Source organism: Bufo bufo, chromosome 3 (genome assembly GCF_905171765.1).
Source record: "Bufo bufo chromosome 3, aBufBuf1.1, whole genome shotgun sequence".
Lineage (NCBI taxonomy): Eukaryota > Metazoa > Chordata > Amphibia > Anura > Bufonidae > Bufo > Bufo bufo.
In genome coordinates, this window is record NC_053391.1 from 405,660,322 (window position 1) to 405,674,230 (window position 13,909).

At 39.1% G+C, this 13,909-nt stretch overlaps 1 protein-coding gene across 3 annotated transcripts in view; it reads left to right on the forward strand.

Annotated features, from left to right (window-relative positions):
• Positions 1 to 13,909, forward strand: part of CLIP2 (CAP-Gly domain containing linker protein 2) — a 141,379-nt gene that overhangs the window by 103,465 nt on the left and 24,005 nt on the right. For 2 of the 3 annotated variants that reach the window (XM_040424831.1, XM_040424832.1), the window contains exons 5-8: positions 1,415 to 1,628; positions 3,513 to 3,710; positions 7,134 to 7,237; positions 8,481 to 8,541. In XM_040424831.1, coding sequence (XP_040280765.1) covers positions 1,415 to 1,628; positions 3,513 to 3,710; positions 7,134 to 7,237; positions 8,481 to 8,541 — 577 coding nt within the window. Of the gene's footprint in view, positions 1 to 1,414; positions 1,629 to 3,512; positions 3,711 to 7,133; positions 7,238 to 8,480; positions 8,542 to 12,006; positions 12,112 to 13,909 lie in introns of all 3 variants that reach the window. The other variant, XM_040424830.1, reaches the window with a different exon arrangement.

The following is a 13,909-nucleotide window of genomic DNA, read 5'->3' on the forward strand; positions in this document are numbered from 1 at the left end:
CCATTGAAATGAATGTGTCTGCATCCAATGAACAAAAAATGCATATCAGTTGCATGAGGCCTTGCACCGTTGAACCGTAAACGAAAATAACAGAAGTGCCGGATCAGACACGTAACTAAACCAAGCAGCACAAAACATATCCCATTGACTATACTGGGTTCGGTTTCCATTCCAGAGTCTGCTCTTTAAGAGCAAAAAAAAACAAACTCCAGCATTTGCTTCATTGTTTTTGATGGAATCTGTGCTGGAGGCCTTTGAATACATGTGTGATTTCCGGTGCTGATTCATTTTACAGTATATCATTATTAGGGTTTGCTTTCTTAGAGTTTGCTCATTTGTCAGCTGATCACTGGGTATGTTTACACAGGGCAATGGCTGGGAATAAGTGTTCAATAGTGCAGTTGTTCACCCAATCATCAGCTTTAGGGCACTGTTCACATCTGCCTCCATTAGGAGGCTCAGTTGCAGATCCCACCAAATCTGATGGAAAAAAATTTAGCAGCTTGCACTTCTTAACGGAATTTGAAGGACCCCTTTATAAGTCAGCGAGGTCTGTCAGAAGCCATTCCTGTCCATGTGTGATAGATCCATTACAGCTTGAAAATGTGAAGTCTGCCTAGTGGTACAAATATTTTTTGGTGTTCCTATGAATTGTGAATATGTTGGTATGCTTAGAATTTGAGCATGACTATTAACACATACAGGGGTGGACTGGCCACAGACCCTACAGGGAAATTTCCTGTTGGGCTGATGCCCAGAGGGCTGCCCAAGCCCTCCTCAAGTCGGCCGGCCGGGTATAAAATGATCTGATGCTCTCAGCATTCATTAATGCTAGGAGCATCCTGTACTTATGCACCTGGCCAGTGGCCGCAGGTTCCCCCCGAATTTACCGTCCTCAGGACGGTGGTACAGTTGAATACTGTGGCGAGGGGGGCAGTATTTTGTGCTGCAGTGTGGTATTTGGTTCTGCTGGGATGGAATTTTGTGCTGCACTATAGTATTAGTATTGCAACAGTATTGTGTTGTCCCTGCCGACTTATGTTGTCCCTGCCTGCTTATGTTGCCCTGTCTTCTGTCAATTTGGACCTGCCTACAAAATGGGGTCACTTTTAGTTTTTTTTCAAGGGCCACTTTAAGTTCCCAGTCTGCCCCTGAACACATACAAATGTAAGCAAATACCCTCTTTTGTTAACGTTATGGAATATAATGGTACAAGAAAAACTGAGTAATAAATAGTAATTAAGGGCAGGGCCATATATATATATATTTTATCAGTAATAGGATTAGAATGTACCCTATATTTTTTATGTTCCAGTCTTGTTGATGTCAAGAAATCTAAAGTTGTTGGCCTTTAACTACAACATGAAATGATTTATAGACTATAACATATACCATGTGTTACTCTTATTTTTAGATATTTCCAGTGCCCACCAAAATTTGGCCTTTTTGCCCCAATTCACAAGGTGATCCGTATTGGTTTCCCATCTACCAGTCCTGCCAAAGCTAAGAAAAGCAAGAGAATGGCCATGGGAGTGTCCGCGCTAACTCACAGTCCCAGCAGCTCTTCTATCAGTTCAGTAAGCTCAGTCGCATCCTCTGTAGGAGGCAGACCCAGCAGGAGTGGCTTGGTAAGAATCTGCTCTTGGGTTGAGTTTTTTTTTTTTTTATAAAAAACCTCTACTTAATATTATATTATGTTATTACACACAAAGCATTACTATGCAATGAATAGGGCGTTTCAAATTATATAATTTTGCAATATATCTTTATGTACATTACATTTTTCTCTCTGGTAGCGCCCCCTGATGTTTATTCTTTTGGTCTGTATTTTCCTGCATTCACTGGTGGACTGCTCAGTAGCTTCCTTTCTCCCCTCTCTTCTCCTCGGTGCTGGCATAGTGATCTCATAGAGAAGTAGGTGAAGTGGTCCAGACACCTTTAGTTAACCCCTACTTCTAAATTATAGCTATATCTCTTTCTAGAAAATGGAGAAGGAAATTGTGGGAGCATTACATGTATCTCTGGGACTATATGTGAGGGACTATTTTGTATGTACAGGAGAAAGTAGTTAATAAGAGCCAATTGCAGTGTATCCAGGGAGATGCAGGTAGTTGACTATCTGGTGAACTCCTGCCTGCCCGCAGAAAGAGAAAAAAGACCTCCAGATAAGTAGATAGTTGAGTAAGAAAAAAGTTTTAAATTTATACTGGCTCTATAGTCCTGAAATGTATTTTTTTGGTAATATATCTTTATCCATTTAAAGATCCTTCCATGGTTTATCTATCCACTGCTTATAGTTATTTTTCTGTTTATTTTTACTCTGTATGAAAAATAAATCTTCTGTTGAGATGAGGCTTTGTTCAGACTTTTGTTTAGTTTCCTTCAGTGGATCCACCAGTAGTTCTGTCACTTGACAGCATGAAAGTCACTGCATGCAGCTCTATTCTTGCCGTCAAGACAAAGGAAAACTTGATGTAGACCTGATTGACCCCATTATGAGTCATTTGGGTCCATAAGGTCCCCTTTGGATCTGTTGAACAGCAGATCCGGCACAGCATTGTGGCATCCTCTGTGACACAAATGTGAACACAGCCATACCTGGTAGTAGTCAGCAAGGAGACTAACTGATGACATATCTTAGCAAAATAGGCAGAACTGCACTCTGTCACAGTGAACATGGGGTGCCACTGGAAGAATTCTTCAGTGCTCCTAACCCAGCAACATGTAGTGGCGCCATCTGCTTTGACTACTGATTCTATTTTGTTATAATATCTGCACATATTGTAACATGCACTGAATAAAGTACAAACGCATAATTATCAGAGAAGAGTAACCTGGATTACTGCATATTGCTGACAGATCTTACTGTAGCTAAAGATCATGCAGGTTTGTCTAAGGGCTCATGCACATGGCCATATGGGTCCGCAATATACAGGCACCAGCCGTGTACACTCTGTGTCACGAATGTGGACCCATTGATTTGAATCGGTCTGCAATCCACAAGATACGGATCGGTATGGAGCAGAGGCATGCAGCGGAAGCCCATGGAAGCACTTCTAAGCATTTCAATGGGATTTCGGTCCGTGCCTCCGCACCGCAAAAAAGTAGAACATGTCCTATTTTTTTATGGTGCGAACTGTCTCTTGCGGACCCGTTCAAGTCAATGGACGGTGCCTGTGCATTAGCGGTCCGCAGCACCGGGCACACATGTGCATGGGCCCTAAAAGTTATGTTGCAACAAGTAATGTCAACATTAAACTTGGGTCTACTTTTTTTAATCGATCAAAATTCTTCTTAGCATATAAGGTAATTGTAATGGTGTTGTAGTAGTAGTTATTTCCAATGAGTGGTGTAAGAAAATCTCAATATGTGAATGGAGATTAGACTTCTAGTAAATCTCATGCTTTGCTGAAGAGTGCAGCTCAAAGAAGCTGAGAAGTTGCCCTACTTCATTGTACTATGTGTCTTTGGCTTAAAGTACACAATGATGAATGCTTTTGTACTGCCCTTAGCTTACAGAAACATCATCACGCTATGCACGGAAGATCTCCGGTACAACCGCCTTGCAGGAGGCTCTAAAGGAGAAACAGCAACATATCGAGCAGTTATTGGCTGAGAGAGATCTAGAGCGAGCAGAAGTAGCAAAAGCCACCAGTCATATCTGTGAAGTGGAAAAGGAGCTGACCCATTTGAAAACCCAACATGAGAAGGTATGTGGAAACATGAAACAGGAACTCGTCATGTCAGCTCTACTACTGTCATAATTATTACAGGTAGTACATAGAAGGCGCATAATGCAGGTCAGCAGGCTCATAAATAAATTGACTTAATTCAGCTGGATATATTTTCTAGGTGCAGAAATATTTCTTGTGCTATATTTTATGGTGCCATTTCCCAATACAGAAATAAGATGCCAAGTGTAATTAAAGAATGCACCAGACACATTCATTTTCCCTGTCTTTCTTCAATATTTTACATTGGACTCTGGTTTTATGTGCATATCTTCACAGGCCTCAAAGTAAATAAAATTATTTTAGATTGGATTTATATTGAAGATCTAGCTCTAAGAAGATCTTAGAGGGCAGCTACTACAAGGACACGTTCACTGCTCACACAATACTGTGCTGTTGATCAGCTATTTCCGCTAGGTTTGTGCAGTGCTAAAGCTTCTATAAATGACCACACAAGATCTTATATAAGCTTTTGATGTTTATATCCTACACCAGATGTTTTTTTGTAGATCTTGGTGACTTTTTCAGGCCACTCAAACAGCTGTTTTTCATCAAATTAATCCATGTGACCAGATAAAGTTACTGTTAATGTTACAGTCTATCGTGTTTCTTAATTCAGCATGTTTTACCTATTTGGTTAATTGTTCACTATTAGCCTTTTCTCATAATTTTCTCTTTTTATATGTACACAATAATTGTATGGACCCTAAGGCCGCTTTCATACGAGCATATTTGCAATCCATATATGGCCCGGATTTTATGTTCCGCAATCCACTGCTAATGTTAATGAATAGAGCTATTCACATGGGTGTATAATTTCCGTCAGCACATTACAGTCTATGTGAATGCATTAAGAATGAAGAGAGGAAAGAACACAAAGGTAAAGCCTGATGAAATCCTGAAGCAATACTGATGATAAAACTGATGGTACTGTATATCATCAGGAATCAGTGCGTATTCCAGACACAGAATACTGATGGATTTCAATACGCTCATGTGAAAGTGGCCTAAAGCATACATGCTTCCAGTGTCAGAAAAGGGTGCCTGCAGCAATTTTGAGACATGGGACATGGAGAAAAAGGATACTGGCTGGTCTGCCTCTGTGCATAGAATAATCTCAGCCAGCTGTTTTAACTTTGTATACTTGGATGTTTCTGCATCCCATGTCATCAGAGACTGGAAAGGTCCCAGAGCACACCGCGATTGATGCTACAGATGACTGTAATCTACCTCATAAAACATACAGCACAGGTTTCCCTACACCATAGATCACACCCATGCTACACTAATATTCATGCATTTTTGTCCAGGACTGTAAAATTAATGGCCAACTCGACTGACTTTGCTTTTATGTGTATGGGCACCTTAAGTTTAAAGGGGTTATCCAGCCTTTTAAAACTGATGGCCTATCTGTAAGATCAGCTATATTAGATTGGTGGTGGTTCAAGTCTCAGCACCCTTGCTGATCAGCTGTTTGAAGGGGCTGCAGTGCTCCAGTGAGCTCAACATCCCTATCATTGTGTCTACACATACCGTACCTTTGTTGTTTTAGTAGCAGCTATGCTAGGTAACAATGAATGGGGCCCCTTCGTAGAGCTAATTGGTGGGTGTGCTGAGAGTCTAACTCCCACTATCTAATACTGATGAACTATCTTAAGATAGGCCGTCAGTTTTAAAGTTCCGTATAACCCATTATTTTTTGGTAGGGTAGCATTTTTAATCTCTTGGTCAGAGATGGGGAAACAAAGCTTTTTAGATTGGGTAGTAGTTAAATGCGGGAGAGAAAGAGATGCGAGGTAGTCGCTTATTAGGTTTGTTTTTTCCTGAGGAACAGCACCTACCTGGGGTGGTTGTAAGTTATATAATCGGGTGTAGTAGTTACTGAATTCTTCCGCTATGTCTTCTGTTTTGTGTAGTAGATTATTTTCAGATTTCCTATGGCCAGTGATAAAAGATTTAGCTTTCCTGTTTTTAGTCTGAGACAACATGAGTCTAGTCGGTTTGTCACTGTGTGCATAGTGTTTATATTTCGCGAAAAGATAAGCCTTTGCTGAGCTAAGATTAAGGATGTTTTTAGTTTGTCTCGGAGGGACGTTATTTCGGCGAGATGCGAGGCTAATAAAGATCTCTTATGCAGACACTCAAGGCATGAGATTTTCTGTTGAAGATCAGAGATCTTCCTGTTTTTTTCTTTATGAACATAGGCAGAGAGGGATATTAGTTCCCCCCTGATATGTGCTTTATGAGCTTACCAGAGCATCTTCAAGGAGACCTCTCCATTGTCGTTGGTCCTAAAAAACTCGGCATGGTGTCTCTTGATTTTCCCGACATTTTGGGAGGGTTTTAGCAGTAGGTCGTTTGATCTCCAGCATCTAGTGGGAGCTGGAGAAAAGGGTATTTTGCATGAAAGCTGAGAATGGTCAGATAGAACTTGTGATTTAATGGAGGAGGAGTGGCAATGTTGTACAATGAGTAATGGGAATGAATATATAGTCAATACATTGATACGAGTTATGGGGTGATGATTAATGTGTGTAATCCTTTTCAGAAGGATGTAGAGCTCTCCAAACATCTGCCAATTGAAGAAAGCAAAGAAGCCGTTTTAGTTTCGCCAAGGCCTGGTATCGTTTGGAGGATCTGCCGCTGGAAGTGTCAATTAAGGGGTTCAGAGCCATGTTAAAATCGGCGCCCCCGTATAACCCTTTAAATACAAGTAAAACAATAAAACATTACAGATGGTGATGAAGTCTGAGGGGTAGGTAGGGGAAATTTAAAGTCCAAAGCTTTATTGAGTGACAGACATGTAAAAGGAATACAGGGCAGAAGATATGTCTCCTCTACTTAATCAATATTTGGACTGTTCAAGATGGAATAGCAGGCTATGGATCACTACCAACAGTGTGATCCCAGGAAATAGTCCATAAGGCACTGAATTACATGATACTGTAGGCATTTCCAAGGTACAGGAAATCATAATCAAGGGCACCCAACGGACTCTGTGTAGAGGGCACTGCCAAAAGAGGTGTAAAGCTGTTTATTTCAAGAAAGGGCATTTTGGGCAGTACTTATTGTATGGCATTATTGGCATACCCATCCAAATACCCATCCAAAACAAGTCCTTGTGCTTGGTGACTATCCTTAGAAGAGATAACCATTGCTGTTCATGCATTGTCAAGTCTGCATGCTTATTTCAATGGGAAAAGAGAAGTAAACCAGTTTCCTATGCCACTAAAAGCGGCCCATTTCTTGCAGGGATAAGGAATCAGACATTCAACATCTGAATTTAGAGGTCACTTGGCGGGCCCCGCATACACATTAGATCTTGGTTTGATCTCAGTGGGTTTAGCTGACTTTTGGACTAATTTGTATGGCCAGCTTCATTCTTATAATTTTGTTTTTTAGTACATTGCAGAGGCAGAGAGCAATCTTCAGAGGACTCATGCCATGGTGGAAAGCACACAGAAAGAGAAAATTGAGCTACTTAATCAGCTTGAAGAGGAACGAAGGTAAAGTCATACTTTTCGTTATTTCTTGTAGACAGTAGCTATGGTCATATACAGTAAACAGATAATAATATATTAACCCTTTAACACAATTGCATATATGCAAGTCAAGTACAAAAAAAAGAAATAAAATACATTTGCATAGTTACTTATCTTTTTATCCTTGAAATTAATTATATGTGTTTGCTGGCCATAGACATAAGATAGTTAACCGCTATCACTCTTGGTTTAGCCAAACACATATATAGAGATGGCTATGGCACCAGTTTTCAGAGAGGTAAACAAAGGCCTTAAGCAGCTATACACCTTAGATAGCTGTTGATGACAGTAGATAGCCATGCCACCCAAAACCTACCAAAAACATTCATATTCAGCTCAGCTGAGCGTGCATGTGTTTTCAGTGGGGAGATGGGAATAAGCTGCTGCTAGACATCTCTGGTAAGAGCTTATCTCCTATGAAATCAGACATGTTAAAATCCAGCCTGCTTGATCCTTCTTTTCCCCAACATCTGCTGCTGGAGGAGCATCGAGACATCCCTATACACTTATGATCGCTCTTTCCCCCATAAATCGGACATTCCTGTAATGTCTTTGGCCAGTTTTGCATGTGAAAATCCAAACTGCAATTTGGATTCAGGCATTCATGTTGCTAGGTTGTAGTAATAAATAACACAACAATTACCTGAAATAGGTATCCGTGCAAAGGAATAAGTTATTTAAATACTAATTTGGTTACTTTGGGTGGATAGTTTTGCATATCTATCACTACTATGGCCAAATCAAGCAGGTTTGTAGAAACACAGTTGTTAGCCAGTTGAGTGGAAAGCATAGTATTATTAACGTGATGAGACATATTGTTTGTGTAGAATGATAATTTTATCCTTTATATTGAACAACCCCTTTCCAGTGACCTTTTATCGGAGCTGATAACTGGAAATATGTATATGTTAAAACCCAAGATTCCTTTACATGTACCAATCAGTATAGTTCACCACAATGATAGGGCAGCAGAATTCACTAGTCCATTTTCTAGAAAATCAGATTGGCTGTCAATAATGAAAAAAAATATTTGTATTGTAGGAAGCATTGTGAGCATTTCATGAACACCTAAATCTAATGTAATCATCTGCAATGGTCCAGGTTTTATTGCTAGATGTATGCATTATAAAATAAAATGACCATTGGTAGCAGTACACATAAGAACTTTAATTACTAATTAAAATAAATAACATTATTTTCCATTTAGGAAAGTTGAAGATCTTCAGTTCAGAGTGGAAGAAGAGTCTATCACAAAGGGGGATCTAGAGGTATTGTTTGTAGCTTGCATGACAGTTTCTCCCCTTCCATTGAGGTGACATGTTACAGTACTTGGCTAGATGCTACTTTAAGAGTATGCACGTGTACCACCAGATTCCAGTTCTTCATATGATCTAGTGACATAAAAAAAAAAAATCCATATTTATTTCACATTCAGTGTAGGAAAATTACTTATATGCATTAGTTTACCATTAGTATAATAAGAAAGGTCACAGTGAGGAGGCCTTAAAGGGAACCCGTCCATTGATTTTTCCACCGTAAACCACCCCTATAAATTGATAGATGTCCTGACAATTTTTTTCATATATTCTGCAAGATGCAACAAAAGCAATAAAATGTACCGTATATACTTTTAAAATGCCATGTGTTGTATGCTATTGACCAATGAAGAGTCAAATGGGTGTTCACTCTGTATGGAAGAGTCATCCTGGTGTCTTCTGCTCTACCCCACCTTTCCAGTCTTGATTGTCATCCACCGGTTACTGTAGTCCCCACCAGGCTCTTCCAAATATCCCACATGTTCCGTTGCCTTATTCATGGCATGCACAAGGGAATCCGTCACCATCGAACTTCCGATCAAACTGTTTGCATAAACACAGCTGTGGTTCACCTGATTAAAACATTATTTTACTTTTGTTGATCTAAGGCTCTGTCCTCTAGATATGCAAAATAGGCCTTTGATGCAATGACGGTGTCACCATTACTCTTTTTAAACCCAAGCTCTGCCCTTTCTGTGGCCAGACCCTCCCTGGCTGCTTTGATTGACAGGGCTGGGCAGTGACAAAACAGTCAGAGAGGGGCTGGCCACAGAAATTAGGGGAGCTTGGATGGAACCAGAGCAATAGTGACACCCTCATTGCACCAAAGGACTAAATTGCATATTAATAAAAAGTATCATAAATCAGGAACATAGCCTCGGGTCTACAAAAGAAAAACATCATTTTAATCAGGTGAACCAAGGCGATTTGTCTATGCAAACAGCTGCATAGGGAGGTTGCTGGTGATAGATTCCCTTTAACACTTTTTCTGCATCTAAAAAAACAAGTGCATGTTTGGAAAGAAAGTCAGGTCATATGTTATGGTGTGCTGGTGCTTTAGGGTCGTAAATTGAACTTACAGGTTCCATTCAACAGCATGTTTAACTGTTTGATGCCTGCTCGCTGTATGTATATGGCAGGCACAACACCTCCTTAAAACCCACTCATTAGAGATAGATAGATAGATAGATACATACATACATATAAATATATATATTAATACATTTATTCGGCAAAAAGAAACAGCAAAAATGTAATAAAAAAACAACACACAAAAATAACTGACCTCCTAACAAAAACACTCCGTACACAAATTGTTCTAAAATTGGAAATGTAATATATTAAAATTTACTATAACAATGAGAAATACATTAAAAAGTCTGTTTTAGTTTGTTTTTAAATTGGACCCAGATTATTTTGTGTTCTTTTGTGCAATTTTGTTGGAAAATTGGAGCATGGTGGTTTAATAAAAGAAATAACTGATTTAAAAAAAAAATCCTAAAACTCATAAAATATATACATAAAATGATAAGAAATGAAACTTGAATGATTCCTGAAAAAATGCAGCTAACATCACATCACTAGCCCAACTAGTTATAGCCATTAAACTTATGTGTGTAAAAATTGTAAAGCTGTGTAAACTCCTAAAGACCCTGGTCCTGAACTGGTTAACAATATAAAAGTCTATCCTACTTGGAGAGTTATATAGCTGGAATCAGTACCACATATAACCATGTTCTTCTAGCCACAAAATTCCAGCACATTGGCTTTTTGTCACAATGTCCTCATTCTTTGTAGTTCATTCTCCCCGATGGCCCCTTCCATTGACATTCACTTGAATAGAAACTCATTGTGGAATGACATTCAAGTGCCTTTCTGGGGAAAGCTTCCAGGCTTCATGATCATATTTCTAATTGAAGTAGTGAGATGCTTTACTCAATAAGATATTTTTATTCTGGTAATTACAGGACCACCAAATTACAAAAATGAATCATGCGTTGTCCGAGAGATAATTTACCTGTGGCAAATAATATTTTCATTGAAGCTCCAAAATGTAATAGTCTTCCTTGCAGTGTGTGATGATGATGGCACTGATCTGCTATGTTGTGTAGAGATCTATGATAGTATGCCATTGAGAATTTGATGTTTTTGCAGTTTCTCCGCATGAGACAACTCTGTTGTAAGTGAAAGCTTGTAGACGTATCAGTATCAGCATGTTTAGGCTGGTGGTTAAACAATAAGATACAATTGTGCCAATGATAGGTTCATTCCAAGGTTATGGTAATTAGTCTAGGTTGCTTGTATACAGTCATTTATGAAAGTGAGATTATTGATAATAATGGAGCTGATTTTATTTTCAGATTTGCTAAATGAATCCAACAACTCCTTCCCAGAATCCTTCATGTTTCCAGGGTTTTACAACTTGACCATGATCTGCTGAAAGTTGAAACAAAAAATACTAGTAAATAGAAACCGGTTTCTAAACATTTTTACAGATATATTTTTAGAAAGCTGATTGCCAACCAAAATGGCCACTGTTGCACTTCCCATCTGGATTGTCACCCAGAATCTTAATTGGTAAATCTGTCTTTGTATGCAATAATATATAGCCTTCTTCAGTATCAAAGTATAAGAAGGCAGATTTGCTGTTCAAGATCTTAAAATGAGTGACTACTCTATGAGTGTGTTAATGGCGGCCATATTAGTTGTTGCTAAGTTATTTTCACAAGTAGGTACTGACAAACAACATGTTGGAATAGGACAACTCAATTATAACGGTGATTTTTTTAATTTTATTTAGGGGGCATGTTCTATAAATAAATGTATAGATTATAACAAGGCTGCCTACAGTAACGTGATTGTTATATATGTTCTTATCACCTTGGGTGTTATTGATTGAAGGGCTTTTCTGTGATATTACATTGCTGGACTATCATTAGGTTAGGACATCATTGTATATTGGTGGGGACCCCCACCAATCAGTGGAACAAAGGAGCCACAGATGGCCGAATGAAGTCCATACTAGTGGGGCTGTGAATGGAGGATCTACCATGCTCAGCCTTGTACATTTGAATGGGCTGAGGTGCTGTACCATATCACAGAAAATCCCTTTAAGAATTACCAATTACTTGTTTCCCTAACACTACCATGTACAACTAGTTGTTGCTATCCAATCCCTGAAGTGTAGGAAACAAGGTATAAGAGTGACTTGAAGTCACTGACTTCATAAAAGGGCTTTGCTTGCACTGAAATGAAAATTAATTGCATCTGGTTCTTCTACCATTGTAAGTTGCCAGCAATAATCTTACAAGATTCAGCAGAGTCTTAAGTCTGTAAACAGTATCCTCTCTTGTAGATGTTGGATGGTGCTACAACGTTTCACTCCTACTCTCTCTTTTTCCTATCCCGTGTGTGCAGACTCAGACGCAGTTGGAGCATGCCCGAATTCGGGAGCTCGAGCAGAATCTACTGTTTGAGAAGGCAAAAACTGCAAAGCTTCTCAAAGAATTAGAGGACAAGAGGGTACAGTAAAATGGAATCAGTGACCCCTGCCTGAAGTCCAGTGTGCTTTCCAGCCTCATCTAACCTCCCTCGGCCTGATTTGTTTTGCTTCACTTTGTTTCTGCCCATATTTGGCTTAGAAACATTTTATTTTTGCATTCACTTTTTGCACCTAAATTTTTTTATTATTTGCAAACTTTTTTTCAGACTTAAAGCAGTAGTACTTTAATTTTCTCTTTTCTATCTAGTTGCTTTTTGGATTTTTTTCAACTGTCTTAAAATGTTATAGAAAGTAGTATAACAATTAGCATAAAATGCTAATTATATTATATTTGGTGTAATATCTAATGCTGCATATAGTGCAGGTTGTTATACTCAATACTACTGCTTTGAGTTTGTTGCAAAGCACACAATCATTGGATTTTCACATAAGCATTTTTACATTTTCTCATTGCTGCATTAATACCGATATAGTAACATTGGAATTTGTTAGGAATTCAGTCTCACTCACTTTACTTGGCATCATAATTTACAGTAACAACCGTAACATATTTTCATCTAACGGAGTTCACTATAGCATGATATTGTATCATAGTTAAAGGCTCCACATATTGATGACCTACAGTATCCTCAGAATAGGTCATCAGATCGGTGGGGGTCCAACACCTGGTAACACCACCAATCAGCTGTTACCTTCAACCTCTAGTGTCATAACTAGCATTTTGAAAAGAACCTGAAGCAAAGCTCCATTAAAGGTGTAGTGGTTGTGTCGGTTACACTAAAGTGAATGGAAGCTGAGCTGAAATTACCCAGCATGGGCCACTACACTTTCAACAGAGCTGTGCTTCTGGCTACATTCATAGTGATAGTTTTGGCACCAGAGGCTGTAGGGAACAGATGATCGGAGGGGGTGCTTGGTGTCAGACCCCAATTGATCTGATGTTAATAACCTATCCTGAGGATTGGTCATCAATATGTGGAGCCTGGAAAATTCCTTTAAATTAAATATGCCAACCTCCTAGTTTGATAAAAATGGTTGCACAGCTGTAGCTTTAAGCTTTGTTTGGCCTTGATGGAAATGCTTTTCTTGGGTCACTTGCCTAATGCTCTGTTCATATAGGTTACTGGCTTTGTTGTTTACAGGATCCATGATGGATATAACATCCATTATGATCCAGTTGAAGGATTCATTAAGCTGCTTATGCACCTCACCCATGCACATACATACATTTATATGTATTGTCGGTGGGCAGAGAGGAGAAAGCCACTGTCACACACCTCTGGCTGCAGCTTATCACCTGGGAATAGAAAAGGATCAGGTGAAAACTGATTGGTTCCATCTGCTTGGAACCGCACCATTACTAAATTAAGGCCCAGAGGCTCATGCCAAATGTATGGCATGCCTCATCAGACTCTCTATATAAGAAGTTATTCTCCGCTAGAAACAATGTTTTCAGGGAGGAAAATCTGTGTAGATATGGAGATGCCATACAGATAGAGCCTGTATGGCAATACACATAGGCCTTGTGTCTCTCTATTAGGGAGCCACATGGCCTTCATATTAGGGAGCCGTATTGGCTCTGTGCATTTCTGTACAGGCTTTTTAATTGGTTCTTCCATATGAATGAGCTACTAATAGTCCATCAGTGGTTTGTCAACAGAAGAGATTTAGGAGATTTATCATGAGAGGAAGTAAATTTTGCAGGAGTCTATGTTGCCTTAATTTGCATCAATTGTATCTACTATTGCACAATGTTTGATAAATTTTGTGCATGTGTAAGTCTAACACTGTCTTGAGACGTTACCCTACTTTCTACTC